The following is a 23,151-nucleotide window of genomic DNA, read 5'->3' as shown; positions in this document are numbered from 1 at the left end:
CATTCTTCACAGGAAACACAGTAAATAGATCTCTAACAAATTTACTTGTTGGAGGTGGGCTCCCACTGGGCTTCTTTCCTCCCTTCTTGCATACTACCTTCCTTGCTATTAAAAAGAGAAGACTGGCCTGAGAATCTCTGAGGTTCAGTGCCTGCCCTCAGCTGGCGGCACCAACCCAACACATGCAGAAGAAATGTGTCAGAACTCATGTTTCTCTGAAGGAAGGAATCTTAGATTACAACTTAAATATAGCTAAAGAAAGTTACAAGAAAATTCTTGGGGTGCCTGGGTGGCTCAGTCAGTTAAGCATCTGTCTTCAGCTCAGGTCATGATCCTGGGGTCCTGGGATTGAGTCCCCCATCGGGTTTTTTGCTCAGTGGGGAGTCTGCTTCTCCCTCTGCCTCTCTCCCCAGCTTGTGCTCTCCCTCTCTCAAATAAATAAAAGCTTAAAAAAAAAAATTCTTATTACCTGACCATGGATTTAAAGTATTTAAAAGTTTCTGCTATATTTTTCTGCTATGCTCTCTTTCATTTAAAATTCACCTAAGTGTTGTGTGTCAGGATTTTACGGCACCAATAATTTATTTCCTGTATTCATATTAGGGGAAAATAATAAATCCGTCTTCAAATTGTAAAGCTTAAACTAGGACTAACCAGTTACACAATATCAAGACTCTAACTCAAATGCCATTTTTCATCCATGCCAAAGTCTTGTATTCCAAATATTTTTCACCTGGCAGCACTTGTTAGAATTTCTAAAGAAAGGGCTCATGTCAGAGGTGTCCCCTATCCCTTCTATACAGGAACAGCCAAGTAGCAGGAAATCCAAGGGTTAGGAGTGAGTCAGACTGGGCTACCTACCCAGGATCACCTGTGTACCTTTGTACAAGTTACCTTAATTCTCCCATCTTAAATTTCCTCTTACGCTAAAAGCAGAGCACGGTGCCCATCTCAAGGATGCGGTGAGGAATATGTAAGGCTTCTAGCACAGTTCCCTATCTACAAGCACACACTTTATAACACAAGCATCCAAAATGGAATCGGTGGCAGGAGGAGGGGCGTGCAAGCTGCGATTAATTTGCTAGAGATAATTCAAGGTTGCAGAAATACTTAAAACGGAGGTAGCATAGAGAGGCAAAGTCAGAGCTGTCTCAAGACCCTCTTGCCCACCTAGGCCCTTCCTTCTGGAGCTTCCACAAAAAAGAGCCCTAGAAGAGCACCTAGACACCCTTCCCGGAGACCGTAGGAGCAGAGCAACAGACAACGCCTTGCTCCAGGACAAGGGCTCATGTGAAGGGCAGACCCCCCAGGGGGACTTGGGGCTCCCTTCCCGCCCACATTTGGGGGGCCCCCAGAGTTCTGGCCAAAGCTGGGGTTCCCAGGGGCACCCTCCTGCCGCACCGCCTCGAGCCGGCAGCCTGCTCGGAGGAATGGGCTGGCTCGAGCAACCCTGCAGCTGGGGCCGAAGCCCCTCGTGCGCTTCCGGTGGGCCAGGCAGGCGCCAAAGGACACCCTAGTTCTTACCACTACCGTCGGCCAGGGCCCAGGACGGATTAGGGGTCGTAGTGGGAGCGGGAGGGGGGAACCGGGGCCCGGCGCGGGCGGCCTCCTTCCTGCTGCCACACATGTTCCTTTTCACTCCGAGGCCGCCGCGCAGGCGTTGTCATGACGACGGGGCGCATGCGCCTGCCCAGTCCCAGGCCACCCGCCTGCCGCGTCTGGGTTCGGATGACCGCCAAACCCTGAGCGCCACCTCCAGCCAGCTGCGCATTCCCTGCCATTACCCACTTAGGCTCTGAAGCCTGACTGGGCAGGCGGTGATTGCCAATGCTATGGAAGTTCCTTGGCCACTCCCTCTGGCTCCGGATCACCCAGACCTGGGTGAAAAACACAGAGGGAGGGTGCTCCCGCTCTTCTGCAGAGGGAAGTTCTTGAGGTTTAGGGGGCACGGCTGATGGGCTAGGGGCCGGGGCTACAAAGACGATTATGACACAGTCTCCTCCCCAAAGTGTGTACACACCTGCGGGGGCCAAGTGCAGAAGCAGATAGTAGCACCAGCACGGATAAGGCACGGAGCTAAGGGAGCTTAAAGGGGTATGTAGATAGTCTTGTGGAGGGGCGGCGGTATCAGGGAGGACTTTCTGTAGGGGGTAACTTCCTGAGTGGTCCCAGTGAATCCACCCCAGGGCGGAACTGCCTGGTGGGTGCTGGAGATGCGCAGGTACTTGGGGCCACCCAGATGAGTACGGGGCAGGGGGGGCGGTGGCAGGCAGGGTCGGACCCACGTGGAGCATCCCCTGAGCAGCACAGCTGTTATGGGACAAGGACGCTGGGAGCCCTCAGATAGGGAGCGGCTGGTGGAAGGTGGATTTGACAGGACCTAGAGGAGAAGAGTTCCGAAGCCCCTGCAGTAGCCCAGCTGAGAGAAGATCCAGCTGAGGCTGGACTTGGGGAAAGGAGGAGAAGGGGACAAAACCCAGCCATAGTTACAGGGCAACATGCTCAGGTAATTGGACGTGGGAGAGAGAAAAAGAGGAAGGAGGGAAGGAAAGGTCTTCTGTTTGGGGTTACCATAGACCACAGGGGAAGTAGTTGAAGGGCCCCTGTAGAGAGCTCTGGAGCCAACCAGAGACTCCTTGCCTGGGAGAAGGAAGGAAGACCCTCAAAGTGAAACCACGACGTTTTTGAACACAGTTCAAAGGTGAAAAACAAAAACGTCCAGGACCTCTGTCCCTGAAGCTACCCCACTAGGCAATTCCAGAACAGCACTCCACTGCTAAGAAATTGTGCTAGGCAAGGCAGGGGTCTCTTCACACCCTGTGTAGCCCACAGATTTTAAGCATCACTTGAATTCTTTCAGATTAAATATGAATAGAAAATATTGTTTTCATTTACCCAAGTTCTACCAACAAAGCCGAGAGGTAGCTTGAAATACCAAAGCATGCGTGTGGGCACAGTTCAGCATCTACCCTCCCAATCCCTTTCAGAGTATTTGGAGTAGAGGAAAGTAAAGAGAGGTTCAGGATTTATTAATTGCTGCTCTAGGGGAAGGGGGGGATACTCTTCTAAGGGAGCAAGAAGTGCCAATCACTTTTGTTCTAGAGAGTGACTAAAAAACAGGTTCAGAACAGAATAAACAGAAAAGAGCTGCTTTTAACTAGACAAACACCACTTAAAGCACTGTTCTCCCTATCCACCTTAGCAAAAAACAAAACACAACAACCGTATTTGCATACAACTACAGCCTGCATGTCAAAATGCATATCAAGTAGAATGGTAAAAAAAAAAAAAAAAAAAAACCTGACCACATGTACAATTCATTTCCATCAGTACATTTTTCATTCATCCCATGATTTCCAGATGGAGGAGGGATGGAATTTTAAAAACCCTCCCCTTGAGAATCACTGACTGGGGGGGAGGGGAGGGTGGTGGAGGAAACAGATGTTGCTGAGCTGGCTTCAAGGAGACTTAAGTGGATTCACTGGGTGCTTAGGTGTCAAGAACCCAGAGTGGAGGTCTAACTTGAATCTCAACTTTCTAGAAGTCAGAGCCAAAGAGAATATAGGAGGGTATGTAATCCCCATTCTTCAATAAAAAGCAGCATTTACATTTCTCTGGCACCTTATTGTAGGAAGGTTTAGTGGGTGTATCTTTATATAAGTAACTTAATAGACAGGTCTTTGACTATAGCTTTATAGAAAATCCAGAAATATTTTTCAAATGTTTCTTTTATTGTAACTATTTAAAAAGCCCAACAGCATGAGGTTTTATTAGGATATAATTATGATCCTCCTGTCTTGAGGAAACACAGATAATAAGGTCTAGGTAAGTTGTTTCTTGCTAACATGGAGATTGAACTCAAAGGATCTGCGAGAATTAATATTTAACACACCCATTAGCTATTTTCCCCCAACTACCAGAAGGCTCAACTGAGCTGCTAGCAAGTATCAGAACAGAGCAAATTCCTGGTTGAATTTTCTGACAAGTATCTGAAGTGCTGACTTCCGGTGTTGTTCATGCATATGTGCTGTTTAGGTACTAAATATGCAGGTGGAAAAATTAGTGTTATTAAAAAAACTGATTTGGCCCATGGATAAAAGAGTGAGTGGTCTGAAAAGTTTACATTTTTATTATCTGATGAGACAAGAAAGTATCGGTGATTAGTAATAGAAAAGCACCTCAAACCTTCTTATTCATTGTGCAAGACAATAATCTGAAAAACCACATTCTAAAAGAATAAAAGGTTTTGCCTAGGAATTACTAGATCTATAGTTTGGTGTTACACATAGAGGAATAAAGGGTAGAAACATTTTTGAAAATGGGCAAAATGCCCGTCTGAGTCTATTTAAAGAAAACAAGTCCTGAGAAGCTATTTCAGATCAATTATTTGGTGACAGTGGGGATGGGGGCACACTGTGCAACATGGCTAACAATTCTGGGAAATGAATGTTTCTCTAAGACCTCTTTTACCTTTAGGTAACTGATCTGAAGTTTTCAAAAGGCCAGACCCACTGGACCCGTGCTTGGAAGACTCTCTACTCTACAAAACTTTCAGAGCTCGTTATCAGATTATAGACTTTTTTCCCTTCTATTTCTCTTAACATACCAAACATCGCCGTATCCCAGTACTAATTAGGAAGTTTCTACTTACAAAACACCTGACGCCAACGGCGTGGGTTTTCCAAACAAGCCAGTCTCCAGTTCTCTGCATACGCCAAGTAGGTGTCCTAAGGTTTGATTATGACACTACACACCCAGAGTTAGTGCAGACCCTACAGGTTGAGGGCTCAGTCCCACAAGGCTGCTTCCCACCTGAGATGCCACTCACGAGTCCCAAGTGGTCACCGGTACCAGTGGACTACAGATCAGGGGTGCCCACAGCTCTCTCCTGAAGTTCGATAATTTGCTTTAATGGTTTACAGAACTCAGAGAAACACTTTACTTACCATTACCACTGTATTCTAAAAACTATGGTTCAGGAACAGCCACATGGAAGAGATGCACGTGGGGAAGAGAGGGTACGAGGAGAGGGTGAAGAGCTTCCACGCCTTCTCCGGGCACATTACCCTTACAGCACCTTGATGTGCTCACCAACCCAAAAGCTCCCCCAATCCTGTTGTTTAGGGTTTTTATAGAGGTTCCATTCCCAAGGCACGATTGATTAAATCACTGGCCATTGGTGATTAACTCAACCTCCAGCCCCTCTCCCAGTGACCCTTTCTTGAGGTCGTGGCTGGGGCTGAAAGTTCCACCCCTCTAATCGCATGGATGGTTCCTCTGGCAAACAGCTGCCTCCTGAGGCTATCTGGGGGCCTAAGGAGAGTGACCTCATTAGTATGGACTCAGGTGTGGTTGAATGGGGCTTATTATGAATAACAAAAGACACTCCTCTCCAACCCCCCAGAAAATACCAAAGGTTTTAGAAGCTCTTGTATCAGGAACTTGGGAACAAAGACCAAATATATATTTATTATTATATCACAACATCTTGCCTTTATTATTGGCTGAGCCCTTTAGATTCTCCCTTGCCCCTGCCAAATCTAAAGTTGCTTGCTTATAAAAGTTTTCCACTCAAGTCTGTAGTTTATTACTCAGTATTACTTGAGAGGAGACCTAAAAATTTTTCCTGGGATTTTAGTTTCCCAGAAATTTTTATCAAAGAAAGGGTGTTACCATTACCATTACATGGTTCTCCATCCAAGGTATATTGAGGCTTTTGGCTTGTCTGTGTTAGAGGGAGAAGATCTCCCAGGTGAAGCTTTAAGTAAAATCTTGAAATTATTTTAACTAGAAATGGTTATTTATGCTATCAGAGAGCCCTGTTAACCTCAGGACTGTAGTCTTATCTCTCCAGTTGGTGTGTAAACAGACTTGGAAACAAAAGTGTCAACACTTGATAGAAATTTAAGGTTGATCATTTTCTTAAATGGCATTAAAAGTACACAAAAAAGGGCCAATTATTAAACTATCCAAACCCTGACTCCTTGAAATGACACCACAGTTATTACACCTAGAAATTCCACAGTAATATTGGGTTGTAACAAGTTAATTTGACCACGTTGCGGTAGCAATCCTTATGAAAAAAATAGTCAATGAGGAATCAATCTTCTCCGTTCTTATTTACTGTGGCTGAATTACTGGCCAACCTGTTGCAAATCTGACTTTACAACCTCCTATTATTAAGTCCGTTAATGGATATGCAATATATATAGCTTTCAGAGGCCATCAAATTGGTTCCAGACACATGTGGGATAAATGATTCTGGCAAGATAACATATGTACACACACATTCAGACATTCTAGGCAGGTCTCAACTTGGAACAAGACGAATGTTAGGAGAAATAAGTTCTTTTATGTGTCTGGAAGCCCAGATGCACTTGGGTTAACCCTAATCAGACGGCTAGTCCTCAAGAATCTTCCCTAGATGACTCTGCCAGAAGGCCGCAAAAGAAAATCAAGCCAGAATGCTCACACCCAAGGCTGATTTTAATAAAAACCAGGCTTCTTGTAAACGAATGATGTTAATATCCTCAGTGAGGTTAAGGCAAATTCTTCGCTCCTGCCCCAACTTCTTACTAGGTTCTGAGAAAAGCCCTTTTGGTTAGTTTCTGTATCTGTAAAACCAAGATCATAATGGCACCTGCTTCTTAGGGTTCTAGTGAGGATTATATACATTAAGTAAAGCTTAGAGCATATAGTGTCCCGAGTGTTCTCTATTTTCGTTTCTACCATGGCCTTAGTCCGTACACCACAGATTGTTTAGGAGTCCAGCATTGTCCGTAGTTTATATTCAGGACACTGGAAATTTTATCCACAGGACTGAACGGTATTAAATCAATCTAATGATCAAATGAGAAATGTTGGAGACAGCTTATTCTAGACATGATTTTATCAATGATAAGTCTTTTCCTTTCTTTAAATAACAGAGAGCAACACTGTCCCAGAACTCTGTCGGAGGCTAGGCATATAGTAATGAGGATCTAAACCACATAATTTGTGTTGCAAGGCGCAGTAATATTAAGTGTGGGGCTCGAAGCACATAACCTCCATCTAAGGCCTAGGCTCTGTGTGGGAGGAGAGGTCCAGTACTCCAGCAGGAAAGCCCCCATCCTAGAAGGCAAGTCAAAGATGCTACAATCAACTGGGCCACCATCGCCTCATCGTCTTCTCGGCCTTCCTTCTTAGGCTTTGAGGTGTGTGTGTGTGTGTGTGTGTGTGTGTGTGTGTGTGTGTGTGTGTTAATGACCAAGGACTTAGTCTTCTGTAACACAATATTAACACCTTCGATTTATAAGATTTATAAATCCAGTAGTGCAAGTCTGCCAATTTTGTTATTATTCAAGATTATCTCTTGCAATTCTAAGTTCTTTGTATTTTCATATAAATTTTAGAATCAGCTTGTTAACTTCTACCAAAAAAGAAAAAAAAAGCCTATTGAGATTTTGATTGAGATTGTACTGAAACAAAAGATCAATTTGGGGAATATATTAACCTCTTAACACTGAGTGTTCTAATCCATGGACATGATTTACTTCTCATTTAATTTCTTTCTAGGTTGCTGCTGTAGTTCATTTCAATTCGAGGCAATTTCAGATATCTTGCTTAGGGATTTAAGCCCCTACGCCCCAGCCAGGCTTAGGCATCTAAGACCACGAGGTCTCTCTGCTCTTTCACCTAGCCTGCAACTTTTCCTAGGCCATTGAGTCAGGCCCAGTCTAGCCAGGGAGAACCGACTCTGCATTTGAGGCCCTTCCATGCTAATCCATACATGGCTTAAAAAAGTTTGGCTGGTTTCTCCTTGTCTCAGAAGTTCCTTTGCTTGTGCATATGGAAGGCTGGCTCCTCTTCCTGCCGGTCCCCAAAGTTGAAAAATGCCACCAGGCATCAAAGTGCCCTCTGGTCTCTACATACTTAGGAAAGAGTAGTCCATCTCTAGAATTTAATTCTTTTGGCCTTCTTTGCATCCACAACTCTCTGGTGGCTTCAAGAAAAAAAAATGCAATATTTTAAAATATTTTTTCTTAGTGTTCTCTCAGTGTTTATGGTAAGAGCGATCTTTTGCAATCTTCTCCATTCTACCTGGAAATAGAATCAAGACAGGGATTTTAAAAAAACTGAAATTAGACAATCTTTTTTCTTTTCATATAAGTCAACCTGTTAGGAGGAGTCTATACTTGAATTCATCTCCCAACACGAAACACAAAAACCTACATTTCATGCCCTGTTAGAATGTCAAGCCCTAGATTGAATCAACTAAGCTTAAATTTTATCTCTCTTAAGGATATGGAATCTCATGGCAAGTAAACAGATTTTTTTTTCTTTTCCCAATATTTCAGATTTTGAATACTTGAACTTTCCATCAACACAATGTCATATGACATCATAAAATCAGTAGGACGTGCACCTAGAATTCATCAGAAAGGTGATCCACAACAGGCCTCTGGTAGAACATTTTTCATTGATGCTTCTCATCAGAACTTGACTACCATTCCCTCAGAGATCTTAGCATTAGAAGACTTAGAAGAAGCGCATCTGGAAAACAACCAGCTTGAAGCAATCCCCCAAGGAATTCAGCGTTTAAAGAACGCCCGGATCCTCTACCTGAACAAGAACAAGCTGAGCGAGCTGTGCCCGGAGCTGGGCAAGCTGAGCAGCTTGGAGGGCCTGGACCTGAGCCACAACCCGCTGCTGCCCTCGTCCCTTCCGGTCCTGAGCGGCCTGCGCGCGCTGCGCGAGCTGCGCCTCTACCACACCCGCCTGGCCGACATCCCCATCGCCATCTGCAAACTCCTGCACCACCTCGAGCTGCTCGGGCTGACCGGCAACGACCTGAAGTCTCTGCCCAAGGAAATAGTGAACCAGACCAAACTGAGGGAGATCTACCTGAAGCAAAACCAATTTGAAGTCTTTCCTGCGGAGCTCTGTGTTCTCTACAACCTGGAGATCATTGACCTGGATGAGAACAAACTAACTGTCATCCCAGAAGAGATTGGGAGCCTGACGAGGCTGCTGAAGTTCTATGTCGCTTGTAACAGCCTGCCCGTTCTCCCCGAGTCGCTGGGCCACTGCCGCAAACTGTCGGTGCTGGATTTGTCCCACAACCGCCTCCACTCGATCCCGCACACCCTGGCCGAGCTAACGGGGATGATGGAGATCGGGCTGAGCGGCAACCACCTGGAGAAGGTGCCGCGCTTCATCTGCAAGTGGACCTCGTTGCACCTGCTCTACCTCTGCAACACTGGCCTGCGGGGGCTGCGGCGCTCCTTCCGGCGGCTAGTCAGCTTGCGCTTCCTGGATCTCAGCCAGAACCATCTGGAGCGCTGTCCGTCGGAGATCGGTGCGCTGAAGAACCTGGAAGTCCTGGCGCTGGAGGATAATAAGATACGGCAGGTACTGATTCCTTTCCTGGCTGTCACGGTGCTTCCACAAGGCTTTTCCTGCCCCTGAGCTGGTGTTGATGTCTTCATTTTGTTGTGGGTGCTATTATCCCCAGTGATACATGGGGAAGGCGAGGCACGGGGAGCTTAACTGACTTCCCGAGGCCACACCCCTGTACAAGACGGAGCCGCGTTCCAACCCAGAGCGCCTGGGCCCCAGAGTCTGTATTCTGAACTGAGACCACCTCCTAACGGGGATTCCTCACACGGCAGGGGTTTTTCCTGACACCTACGACCTCAGGCCTTAATGTTCCACTCTGGTGAACTGCAAAAGCAGTCCCTAAAGAAACTCCGTCCCATGTGTGCAGGGTGGCGTGTGCAAAAATGTTCATCATAGCGCTATTGACAGGGAAGTATGGGAGCGATGAGCAAACAGATGGTGCTATGTTCATAAAATTAAAAAACCCTACAATAATTTAACTGAACTAGAGCAGTATGTGCTCTACCTGTGGGGCAGGTAGACCTCAAAATTGTGATGTTTATTAAAAAGGAAAACACCAAATTGCAGAACCTGACACTATAAATTCTTACACAAAACTATATACATACACACACAACACCTACTTTGTGGATATATATATATGTAATAAAAGTATAAAACATATGAACTAGGAAAAAATTCGCTCAATTCTTAATAGTGGCTGCCTGTGGGAAGAGGAAGGAAGTGAAGGAAATGAGGAGGGGGTCACCAGGGAGCTCAGTTTTAATTGCAGCATTTCATTTTATTGATTTGAAAATTCTTTTTATTTGAGTAGAGTTGACACGAATTTCATTTTATTAACAAATGGTTTGGATGGTGCATACACATGTGTTTGTTTCTTTATTGTTTTTTTATAAAGATTATAGAGAGAGACACAGCGAGAGAGGGAACACAAGCAGGGGGAGTGGGAGAGGGAGAAGCAGGCTTCCCGCCGAGCAGGGAGCCTGATGCGGGGCTCCATCCCAGGACCCTGGGATCATGACCGAAGGGAGACGCCTAACGACTGAGCCACCCAGACGCCCCTCTTTATTTTTAATATTTGAAAATTAAAAAGAACAGTTAGTTCTGTTACAAATGTAGAGGGAGATATCAGGAGATTTGGAAATCCACGACTGTAATCGAATAATAGGTCTGCTTTTCCTGGCCATGGACGCGGATCTCCTGTGCTCACCATACTTTATACTAGTCCTAGGCCTTAAAGGTTTGTTAGGGGTGTTTTTGTTTTTGTTTAATCTCTTACTCGATTTTTCATTTAGAACTTCGTGGGGGGTGCTGTTGTTTTTCCTAGTCGCTATAGTTTTAAAACTGCCTTTCAGGAAGTAACCATTCTGATGGTAATTTAGGATTTAGAAAGAGAATCTAGGGCTTGATCTCCACTGGAGGATTTCAGAGGTTTATCAGAGGCCCTCTGCCCATCCCCCCAGCTATTCCACCACTGAGGCAAGAAATTTCTTTTACAGTGGACAAAGTCTGTCCAGTTCTACACTGGGAGTGAAAGCCTCAAAATAGAAAGTGCCCTTGGGAAGAATAACAAATTGACTTAATTCCTACTGAGTCTTGAATGATAAGTAATCCTTTCCTGTGAGACTTTTTCAGAGATCAGAATAGAGGAGGGAATCACACACAGATGGCGCCTTAATAGAGATAAGCCTCATCCAATGCCAGGTTTTACCACAAATCAAGCTGTGCCGAAATGTGGACATGTTCAATATTATTGTGTTGAATGTGAAAATCTCTATGTACCATTGCTTGTTATTCTTCAGTTCTTACGAAGGTATTTCTGTGGTTTTTTGTCTTCTTCTCTCATTTCCTCTTATGCTAATCCCTCCAGTAACTTCCCCGTGCATCTCTCTGTATAATGACACATGGTTTTTAAGCCAGCTCCTTACCTCTCCTACCCGAAAGACTTACCTGATGGGTTTCTGGCTCTTGGAGCCTGGCCAGTAGCTTTTTCTTGCCTAGGTGGGTGCAAAAATAGCTGGCTTTCAGTGTGTATCTAGATGGATTTTATTTGTATGGTACATTTCTGTTAAGGGACAACTCAACCTCAAAATGACTAAAGCTCAGTTAAGAGTATCCATAATGATTGTCCTCATTTGATGCTCTGTAGGTTTTCTGTACATCCAGATTTATTCCTGCTACTTTAATGTGACTGTAATGGGATTAATTATTGGATCTTGAATATCCTGAAAAAAAAGTCTTTAAACATTAAATGTGCTTTGAAAAAGAAAAGCTAAACCTATGAGCTAACTGAACAGCAGTAAGAGGAACATCACTGGGTTATAATGAAGGGGTTAGATTGAAAAACCTTTTCCTATTATTTTGGACTGCACTGATGCAGATGCTTTGTATTAAAGGGATCTAAGTGCCTGATGAAGAATTGTGAAATGGCCAAGAAGGAAAGCTTAAACATCAGTTTCTCTGGAGATTGACTTCCTCTGATTACAAAAATAAATAAAACTATACACATTTTATAGCATTTTTAGGAAAATGAGCCCTCACCCTACACAATGAAGAGAAAAATATCTTATGGAAGATTGCGGGTGTGTGAGACTTACTGTTATGTTGTCCCTCTAAGGGGCTTTCTTTTGACCTACTCCCCAATTATTTATCTATCCCCCCATCTATGGAGAGATCAGGCTGAGTTGAACTGTAACCATTCTCATGAAGAAGAGAGGAATGGGTGGAGGAGAAGCCAGGGCTTAGGACAGGCAACTGTGGGGAATGATTTCCCCATTAGGAGTAAAACCAGATAAAGGAAGGTGGTTCAAAGTGAGTTAAGAAGCTCTTGAGATATGTAGCTGGGCTTTTTTTTTGTCTATAAGAGAATAGGTGTCTCTGTAACATAATCAATAGGGAGACTGTCGCACATTTTAAGAATGAGATTTTTCCATGTGGTTCTAGAGGGCCAGAAAGAGACCAATAGGTGAACATAATAGTGACACAAATTTTGACTTGACCGAAGAAGGAAATCTGATGATTAGAGGTCCCCATCCAGGTAATAAGCTTTTCATTCCAGGAGGTGGTATTTAAATGTATGCTGGATGGCTACTGTGGAATATATTCAACCATCCTATTAAAGGACTAGAATAGATAACCTTTCTAAGGCCTCCTAAGCCTGACAGTCTGGGAGTCTGGGAAATGGCTACCCAATACCTACAAAGGGCACATAAGCCTTGATGTTCATTGGAGGGCAGAATATGATAAGATAAAAATCACAGTAGTCTTCACTGTTTGCTTCCAACTGAGATTTTAAGATTTTATTTATTTGAGAGAGAGAGGAGGAGCAGGGGGAGAGGCAAAGGGGGAGGTAGAAACAGACTCCCCACTGAGCAGAGAGCCTGACATGGGATCCCAGGACCCTGGGATCATGACCTGAGCTGAAGGCAGACACTTAACCAACTAAGCCACCCAGGTGCCCCCAACTGAGAATTCAACTGAAGTTTCTAAATTGCTGACCTAAAGCCTTTCAGGGTGAGAGGTCATGTTCCTAAATTGATCAGTTCCAATAACTGAACTTATTAATATTATAGTTGCAATATTACACTAAAAACGTTAGTACTTTTTCAGTTTTGTCAAGCATTTGCTACACTACAGCTCAAAAATTTGCAATAACGTGGGTTAAAAATTGCTTCGATTTAAAGCAGTGCCTAAAAGTGAAGAGCAGAGAGGCTTGGGGAAAGAGTGGGACTCTAGACTTTAGATCTACAAGTATAAATACTCTATATGCAAACATGTGTGCCAACTTTTCACCAGTAGGAATTGCTAAATTGCTCTACTTTATGTTTATCAATTGGCCTCAAAACTAAAAACCCCATTTATTATCTTACTTTTTAAAATAACCTTGACCTGAAACTTATCTTTTTGGAATACTTCTAGTTACCGTCAGACTTCGGTTCACTTTCAAAGCTGAAGATGCTTGGATTAACAGGAAATCAGTTCCTTTCATTTCCAGAAGAAATCCTTTCTTTAGAGTCTTTAGAGAAATTATACATTGGGCAAGACCAGGGAGCCAAGTTCACCTCTTTGCCAGAACACATTAGTAAACTACAGGTAAGCCTCCCCAAACGAGTAGGCAAAGAAGTACGTGCCCACCGATTCCTTCAGTTGGCTGATCCTGAGAAAACATGGTGGTGTCCCCGTAGGCTGCCTGTGGAATCATCCATACTAGATTTCCAACCCCAAACAAGCAGTAATTCTAACACCGTTTTCCTGAGCCCCTGGATCCACCCTCAAAGAACATAGCCAAGAGGCTATGCCATGCCATATTCCTTTCCACTGTGCGGTTTGGCATGTTTTATTTACAGAAATTGAGTCATTCTGCTTTCCATTCGATTTCTACCTTTTTCTAAGAGGCCCCTGAAAATTTTACTATTTTGAAGTTAAAGTATCATACAGGTGACATGGCTAGGAGCCTGCATTTTGGATGGGGGGTCAAGGTGACCCCCCTCCCTGCATGATGGCAGGCAAATCAGGGTCTATTTAACATTGTCCCAGGTTCCTATGGAGATGGGTCCACAGCCCTGGGCTAAATCCTAGCAAAGCAACAAGATAACTTCATTCAAACTAGCCATACCCCTACGTCTCAATGTATGCATAAAGAATTGAGATTTTTCCCATGATTGTGGTACTTTGCACTCTTACTAACGATGAAGTAGATGTGGCCGCGACACGCCCCCCCAAGTCGTGGAACTGAGCGATAGCATGCATAGCACCGGTACTTCTTACCTGTGACTCAGAGGTCCTGTTCTTGATTCTCCATTGCTTTGCCCTGTGTTCAGAACTCTTCTCGTCATCTGGCTCCTTGACAGGCCATGCGACACTCTCTGAAATCTTTGGGTGAGATGCAAACACTACATTTTTGCTCAGCGGATTTGAAAATAGCTAACTTGTTACGTGCACATTTTGGTTACTTCAAACCTGGGCAGTGTTAGATTGACACTTGATGCGATTTCAGTTCTATATGAACTGCTGCAGATAATTAGCTATTGAAAGGGAGCAAATGATATATATAGTTAAATTATCACAATTATTTTTCCATAAAGCTCATGTGAAACAAACACTAGATTCCCATGTTTTCTTTTCCCTGCATAGACGGGAACCATGTCTAATGGTTTTACCCGAAAATAATTTTATGTTTTGATGATGGTTCTTTAAATAAGTATGTTTTTCCCTTGATCCCAATGCATAGTATCCCCCATTGAAAGAGTATGGGAACTCACCAGTGATTCTGGTTATTTTAATTCTTTTATCAATGTAAGGATCATTATGGTCTACTCTCATGCTTTTCAGAGTCTTAAAGAGCTGTATATAGAGAACAATCATCTGGAGTACCTGCCCACCTCCTTGGGATCAATGCCTAACCTGGAAATTCTTGACTGCCGTCACAACCGGCTTAAGCAACTTCCAGATTCCATTTGCCAAGCACAAGGTGAGGAATCTTAGTAGATCCTCAGCCTAGTGAAGTGTGAGGTCAGCATTTCCCATGATGAAGCATTTCCCATTTCCTTGACTCACTAAAGACCAATATCAATGTTTAGAGAGCGTAGCCCTACCCCATTACCTCCTTGCAGGCCTCACGGGTGAGACAGGGAAGGCCAGGCGCCTGATTAGTACAGCTAAGAACTTCACCAAGGCAGTTAGATTGTTTATTTGGAACTGAACAGAGAAGTAAATAGCACCTGCTAAGAAAATTAGCATTCATCCACACAGTCATTTTACCACTAATCATACTTTACTGCCTACCTACTACATGCCAGAATTTGGAGTTGGGGGTCCTGCAGCAAATGTGCATTAGGTCACTAAGTCACGTGAATAAAAGGAAAAGTGTTGACCCAGAGTGGTGAAATCAGCAAGGGAGGACTTTTGGAGCTGTATGATTGGCCTGAAGAATCATATATGATCCATATTTAAACACCCAAACATTTTACCCTAGGCTAAACCATTCTTTATTTGTACCTGTGTCAATCTCTCCATCCATTTGACAGCCTTTTGCTGACCTTTCAGTGGGACCAAATAAAAAAGTGGTTTTTGCTGTAGAGTCGAGGGTGGGCATGCAGTACCCCTTAGTAATGCTCCTGACCATCCATTTTTTTCCTGTCCTTGGTCCCTGCAGGACTGAAACATTGTCAGATTTTTTCCGTGTGTACTATTTTTCTGTCTCTAATGCTTATATACACTGGCTCCAACACCTTTGAATTGTTATAAGGAAGAGAACTTGGTTTGCCTCGTTAAATCTGTGTCTTTTATTACATGACACAGCAGGAGACACGCATTTCAAAGTAACTGGACTGAAGAATGCTAACTTTGCTTCTTCTTAAGATAAATCTATCATTAAAAACAAATTGTTTCAGCTTTGAAAGAATTACTGCTTGAAGACAACTTGATCACCTGTCTTCCAGAGAATTTAGATAGTCTGGTGAATCTAAAAGTTTTGACACTGGTGGACAACCCCCTGGATGACCCCCCAAAAGAAGTGTGTACTGAAGGCATCCAGGCTATATGGGCAGACTTCAAGAAAAAAAGAAACATGAAGATAATGGCAACAAAGGTAAAATCAGCAAAAATTCTGGCTAGCACATTCACAGTTGCTTTGGAGAAGGGCCAGTGGTAAACATATTACAGACTATTCTGGGGCTGCTCTTTACACATCTATACCTTGTCCTTGTCGAGAGTAGACCCTCTTCCTTCCTTTTTATCCTCAGAATTAAGCAAGAGGATCTTTGAACATCATCTTAGCATTTTTGCATTTTCGTTCTCCAGCTCTTTGTCAGTTAAGAAGACAACAAACAGGCGAAAGAAACCCAAACTTCCAATCCCAAAGCAGTCTAAAATTCTTGGACTGTTCACTGGACGGAAACGCTTATGTTCACAAAGTCACTAAGATAAGGCTGAAAAATTAGAAATGAAAGTATTTATGGAGCAAGGCTGTAGAGACCAGAGTTCTGCTCTGCCACTAAATAGGATCAAAGGGCAAAGAGCCTTTAAAAGGGAGGCAGTGCAAAGAACTTTGTCATCTCCTCCTTGCCCACCTAGCCCATGGAGATAATAGGATACCCCAGACAGGCCAGGCCAGGCCAGTGTCCATTTCATTCAGGATTCAATATTCTTTATGCAGGTGGTCCAAGTCCCTCACGACCACCCTAGTCCTCCAACTAGCATCCCTGCTTCCACACCTGCTCACCTTACAGTATACCTTCCACTCAGCAGTCAGACCAGTGCTGTTAAAATACAGGTGGGATCTTATCACTACTCTACTGAAATCCATGATTCTCTTTTTCACCTGAAGCAAGAGTGAGTCTTTGCTTTTGCAAGACCCTCTTTTGTCAATGGCCCTCAACCATATCAAACCTAACATCCTCTCTTTTATGATAAATAGTATGTGATACCTTCTTTACTCTTCTGAAATTAAACTCAGATAATATAACCTACCAAAACCCATCATTTTAACAAATGAAAATAATGCCTGAGCTGCAACATAAAGGAGAAAGGAAAGTAATTTATATTAAAATACTTATTTTAATATGTATATACTCAAGAATGGCTACACTGGAAGAATGAAAATAATATTTTTTGGATACTTCCTAGAAGTATTTTGAAAAACCATGTACCCTCTTGCACACTTTGAAACTGGTATTTAAATTCTTTTGCCACTAAGTTTAAATTATTGCAAAGGATTTACTTTTCAGTGAGTTTTAAATATTAACATCTTAAAATAGAGCTCTTAGATCAGTATTTTAAACATACTCAGTGGAATCTAAATACCATTATGATTTGATATGTCAGTTATATCAATTTACAAAATACTTGAGCAAGCTCTTATTTTATAGGCAGAAATTTTTTTTTTAGGATTTATTTGAGATTGTGTGTGTGTGTGTGTGTGTGTGTGTGTGTGTGTGTGTGTGTGTGTAGCTGAGTGGGGGATGGGCAGAGGAAGAGGGTGAAAGAATCTCTTAAGCAGACTCCATGCTGAGTGTGGAGCCCATGGCTGGGTTCAGTCTCACAACCCATGAGATGGTGACCTGAGCCGATATCACCAGTCAGACTTGAGCCAACCATAGGCAGAAATTTTATATCCTTTCTTTTTCTTCTTGAACATGTATTTCTATTTCACTTTCCCCTAAGAATTGAGCTTAATGTTTTATATGTATAATTTTAAGTCATTTATAGATCACCTTTCATACTTTCAGGCAACACAAATATTTATACAAGTTAAGTTTTAAAATTAAAATTTTTTTCTGTGACCATAGGGTTTTTAATGTCCTGGATTAAGTCATATTACAATTATTAGTGGTATAAAATTGACCAAACTACTATAAAATCCATTACAAATTTTGGTATTTAATTATTTGACCTAGAGGACTTAGGGAAAATACATACACAAATGAGAAACTTTCCCCCATAGTTTATATATCCCTGCATAAATGTTACTTATTGCTAGGGTTGACATCGGTTCTATTCCTACTTTTCATTTTACAGATGAGGCATTGAGAAACCTTGTTGACATAGATAAGTTGACAAGAATGGAAGAAGCCTTTGTGTGTGTGCGCGCCTATATTATTTTGTCTTAAATGGTAATGCTTCACACATCTTTGAACTTCTTCCAGATTTGTATCCCCAAAAATCAGATAGCGGGCTCGTGGCTGGCAAATCAACTGGTCTTCTTTCAATTTTCTTGAAGGCAAAGAGCTGGGAACCACTTGCCTTATAAAAGAATTGGTTACCTAGTCTGTGGGGCCAACATCAATATTGCTAGTCTTTTATTATTGAAATATAATCAACATACAATTTTATGTTAGTTTCAGGTGCACAACATATTGACAATTCTTTGCATTACACAGTGCTCACCCCAAGTGTAGTCCCCATCTGTCACCATACGACATTATTACAATATTATTATATTCCCTTATGCTGTACTTTTCATCTCCATGACTTACTTACTTTATAACTGGAAGTTTGTACCTCTTCATTCCTTCACCTGTTCTACTCATCCCACCACCCACCAACCCCCCCCCCCCCCCCCCCCCGCCCCCGGCAACCAACAGTTCTCTGTATTTTAAGAGTCTGTTTTATGTTGTTGTTGTTTGTTCGTGTGTCTTGTTTTTTCTATACTACTATTTTGTATTGTATTTGTGGTGTCCCAGAGGGTTTTGGGGTCTAGGGCAACACACCCAAGTCAGATTCACGTGGCTGAGAGGCGTGCCAGAGGGGCAGCCATGAAGCAGAGGTGGGAATGGAGAACCAGCAGTTGTGTTCCTCGGCAGATACATTGTAGGAAGGGGTGCATGTGGAAGTTGAAGCTCTGGATATGGATTGCCTCCAAACTATGCAAGCACGCACACCCTGGGAAAGTCTTTGTGCACTAGGGTGCACGTCCCACAATTGAAGACCGCTAAACCTCAAGACAACAAAAAGCCCCGAAAGTCTAGAATGCCTCTAGGGGGCGGTACTGTTCCCCTGGAAAAACAGCATCCGAACTCCGGTGCGGCTTATCTCACTCCCCATCTCCTCCGTCCCATTTTCACGTCACAAACGGGTCCTTGATGTTTTCCCAAAGTCCAAGCCTGCTCCTCCCTCTGCCCAGCGATGCTTCCCCCAGATATGGACAAGACTCCGGCCCTCACCTAGTTCAGTCCCCGCTCAAATATCCTCATACCTACCCTTGATCCACCTTATATAAAACAGCATCCCCCACCCACCTCATTCATTCATTTGTTCATTCATTCAGCAAATCCTTACTGAGCTTCTGCTATGTGCCAGGCACTGCTGTAGGCACCGAAAGTACATCAGTGAACAAAACAAATTTTTCTATCCTTATATTGCTTAATGTCTAGTATGATGGAAATAAAAACATGAAATATAAAACATAAAATTATATAGTCTGTTAGAAAGTGATAAGTGGCATTGGAAAAAAGTTCAAGCTAAGGGGAACTGAGATGCCCAGAAGTCGTGTGTGTGTCTGTGTGTCTGTGTGTGTGTGTGTGCGCGCACGCGTGTGTGTGTGTGTTGGGGGATTGGGGGGGTTCGACTTAAATGAGATGGTCAGGATTGGCCTCATTGGAAAAATGACTGGCTTAGTCAGCTCTGGCTTCCATAACACTATACCATAGACTGGGTGGCTCAAACAACAGAAATTTTCTCACAGTGCTAGAGGCGAGAGGTCCAGGATTAGGGTGCCAGCATGGTCGGCCTCTGGTGAGAGCTTTCTGTCTCACACGTGGCTGTCTTCTTGCTGTGCCCTCACAAGATAGAAGAGTAAGTTGTCTGGGGTCTCTTATAAGAGCACTAATCCCATCATGAAGACCCTACCTTCATGGGCACATCCATGCCTAATTACCACCCAAGGGCCCATCTCCAAAGACAATCACCTTTGGGGGTTAGGGCTTTTAATATGAGTTGGGGATTAGGGGAGACAGTTCAGTCCACAGCCATGCCAACTAAGCAAATACTTGAAGAGCCGGAGGGTAAACCATCTGAATATTGGGAAGAGCATTCCAGGCAGAAGCAGCGGCAAAAGCAAAGGCCTGAGGCTGAGGTTGTGCTTGGTGTGTCCGACTGTGAGCAGGCCCGCACAGCTGGAGCAGAGTGAGCTAGGGGAAGGAGCAAAGAGGTCCGTGTGGTCAAGAGGAAGGGAGCAGATCAGATAGGGCCTTGTAAGCCCATTGTAAGGACTTGAGCTTTTATTCAGAGAGAAGTGGGGAGGCACCGGGAGGTTCAGAGCCTACAACTAGGGCAGGGATGTTTCTGAGTAGGTGGGGGGGGAATAGGATCTCAGAAGGAGTGGGGGCTGGCTGTAGGTAGAAGCCCAGCAGTCCAGTGATGAGAGGGAGGGCAGATGCAGGCCCTCCTGATTCCTCTTACTGTGCACTATTGTCTCCGTGGCATTTACTACCAACTATCAAATCATACATTCCTGTGTTTGTCTCCTCTCGCTGCAGTGTGAGGTCTGGGACGTTGGCATTTAACTGCTCTTCCCTAAATGTCTACAGCAGTGCCTGGGACATAAAAGCACTGATTTTTTAAAATTTTTATTTTTTACATTTGCCAGGATGACTGGCCAATTGAGAGAGAAAATAAGGTGTAGAGTTCTAATATTCCATTCTTCACATCTTTTTTTTTTTTTAAGACTTTATTTATTTGACAGAGAGAGACACAGTGAGAGAGAGCACACAAGCAGGGGGAGTGGGAGAGGGAGAAGCAGGCTTCCTGCGGAGCAGGGAGCCCCATGTGAGGCTCGATCCCAGGCCCCTGGGATCATGACCTGAGCTGAAGGCAGACACCCAACGACTGAGCCACCCAGGTGCCCCGCTCTTCACATCTTTAAGACTACATACCAGAATGAAGAGATAACCTTCCCCAGTCCTAAGTGATACCAGCTAATGCTGTTTGGGTTTATCTTGTTTTTAGATTCAGGCGTGGTGGCGTGGAAAAATGGTCCAGAAAGGATTGGGGAGATTTGAAGAACTGCAAAAATTGCTAAAGAAAGGAAAGAATTCTCCAAAAGATAAGAAAGGAAAAAAGGATGTAAAAGGAAACACCACAAAGAAAAATAGGAAATAATTCTATAATGAATTGAGGTAATGAACCCTGTTGGATTAAGAAAGCAAAATATGTAGGAATTAGATACCCACCACACTAAAATTATTCACAGAATCGTGATTATGTATAAAAATAAAGATTCTCACTTTATTGAAATATTTATAGATAAAATGATATGATGCCTGGGAACTGCAGCAGAATAATATCAGGTAGAGGTTAAGTGTGGGGGATCCCAATGAAACAGGATTGGCCATAAGTTGATAATTGTAGATGCATGTGATAGGTAAATGGAGGTTCATTGTACTATCCTGTCTACTTTAAAACTTTTTTTTCTTATTTTTTAAATACATTTATTCTTCTAGATAAATTTCATTATAATTTATGTATTAAAATCTTTAAGACGCCATTGGAGTTTTAATTGGAATTTAATTTAGTATACCTTGTATTTAGAGCATTGAGATCTTTCTTGAGAATATTATCTTTTTTTGAAATTTTTTATTATGTTAATCACCATGCATTACATCATTAGTTTTTGATGTAGTATTCCATGATTCATTGTTTGTGCATAACACCCAGTGCTCCATGCAGAACGTGCCCTCTCTAATACCCATCACCAGGCTAACCCATCCCCCCACCCCCTAAAACTTTTTTTTTAAGTTTATTTATTTAAGTAATCTCTACCCCCAACGTGGGGCTCCAACTCATGACCCCAAGATCAAGAGTTGTATGCGTTTTGGACTGAGCCAGCCAGGCACCCCTAAAACTTTTAATTTTGAAATAGAGACTCATAGGAAGTTCCAAAGAAATGGACAGGGAGGTCCATGCACCCTTTACCCTCCCTCAGTGTGGACATTTTGCATAACTCTAATATGATACCAAAACCAGAAAATCTATATTGGTGCCATCAACTGAGCTTATTTGGATTCTATGGGTTGTAGGTGCACTTAGGTGTGTGCGTGGGTATGTGTGTGTAGTTCAATGCGGTTTTGTCACATGTAAGCTTTATGTAGCCATCACCACAAATCTCCCTGGTGCTATTCCTTTTAGTCACATCTACTGTCCACCCCATCTCCCGATCCCTAACCTTTTCTCCAGCTCTATAATTTTGTTATTTCAAGGATGTCATGTAAATGGAATCACATAATGTGTAACCTTTGGGGATTGGCTTTTTTACTCCACATAACTCGTCCATCCACATTGTTGCATGGATCAATTTGTTGCTGAGTAGTATCACCTAGTACCATAATTTGTTTAACCATCCACCCATTGAAGGATATTGGACTGTTCCCGGTTTTTGGCTAGTTGTTCATAGGCTTTGCATATGTTCATGGGAACATATGAGCAGAGGTACTCATGGAATTCATGGGAATGCCCAGAGAATGAAGAATACCATGATTGCCTAAAACATCCCCATCTACACCACCCAAAACCTTCTCATTCTGATGACTTTCTTTTGGAGTAATAATGATTTCAAATTCTACATGTCTTTCAAGCAATAATTGCAATATAAATTACCAGTGTAGCAACAAGAAGCCAAGCATAATTTGTTTAGAGTGTATCGGAATAGAAATGTGTGAGCAAACAAACACTTCTGCTGTGTAATGAGTTTCATGCTCCTACAAAAGATAACCAGAAATTTCAAAAATCACTTAGAGCAAGACAAAAACTTTAATCAATGAATTAAATAGATTTTACATAGAATATTCCATGCCAAAAAATGCCCAGAGCTAATGTTATTTTATTTTAGCAATAAAAGATTTTACTTTATTTTAATAAGATGTGTTTTTGATACTGGGTTTCGAAGTTTTGACCACTTTTAACTAAGAATTATATGTCTGTGACCATTATTAGTGTTCATGGTTTATATCTGAGATAAAAAGCACTAGAACATAAAATAATAAACCATGGAAGGTATACTTTGGGACAAAAATGCAAATAGATTACATAAAGACATATATAATAGTAAAGATAGAATGAAACTATCATAGCTAGTGCCTTTCACATTAGAATTTCACACACACACTCACACACACACACACACATTCACACATGCTTATATTTAGAACATTTATCATGTAGGAAAAGAAGAGACAGAAAATTCCAGGTCAAGAAAAAAGGAAATGTGTTACCAGGATCTAAACATTTTTGGCAGGCCTTCTAAACAGTAAGTGAACTATATATCCAAAATAAATGAAA

General features: G+C 42.7%; 1 protein-coding gene across 1 annotated transcript; it reads left to right on the top strand.

Annotated features, from left to right (window-relative positions):
• Nucleotides 1–8,367: 8,367 nt before the first annotated feature.
• Nucleotides 8,368–20,976, top strand: LRRIQ4 (leucine rich repeats and IQ motif containing 4). Its single transcript, XM_028100860.2, has 5 exons — nucleotides 8,368–9,390; nucleotides 13,297–13,470; nucleotides 14,710–14,848; nucleotides 15,771–15,967; nucleotides 20,824–20,976. Exons 1-5 carry the CDS (start codon nucleotides 8,368–8,370, stop codon nucleotides 20,974–20,976), a joined length of 1,686 nt encoding a protein of 561 aa, XP_027956661.2.
• The last annotated feature ends 2,175 nt before the right edge of the window (nucleotides 20,977–23,151 follow it).

This window comes from Eumetopias jubatus, unplaced genomic scaffold, assembly GCF_037043125.1.
Source record: "Eumetopias jubatus isolate StellerSeaLion01/CBP00866 unplaced genomic scaffold, mEumJub1_p1.0 scaffold_1, whole genome shotgun sequence".
NCBI classification, from domain to species: Eukaryota; Metazoa; Chordata; class Mammalia; order Carnivora; family Otariidae; genus Eumetopias; species Eumetopias jubatus.
This window is presented reverse-complemented; position numbering and strand designations above follow the sequence as displayed.

Coding starts and splice junctions, on each gene's coding strand:
- LRRIQ4 (XM_028100860.2), top strand. CDS start 8,368: ATGTCATATGACATCATAAAATCAGTAGGACGTGCACCTAGAATTCAT. Junction 9,391..13,296: donor AGGATAATAAGATACGGCAG/GTACTGATTCCT, acceptor GAATACTTCTAG/TTACCGTCAGACTTCGGTTC. Junction 13,471..14,709: donor AACACATTAGTAAACTACAG/GTAAGCCTCCCC, acceptor CATGCTTTTCAG/AGTCTTAAAGAGCTGTATAT.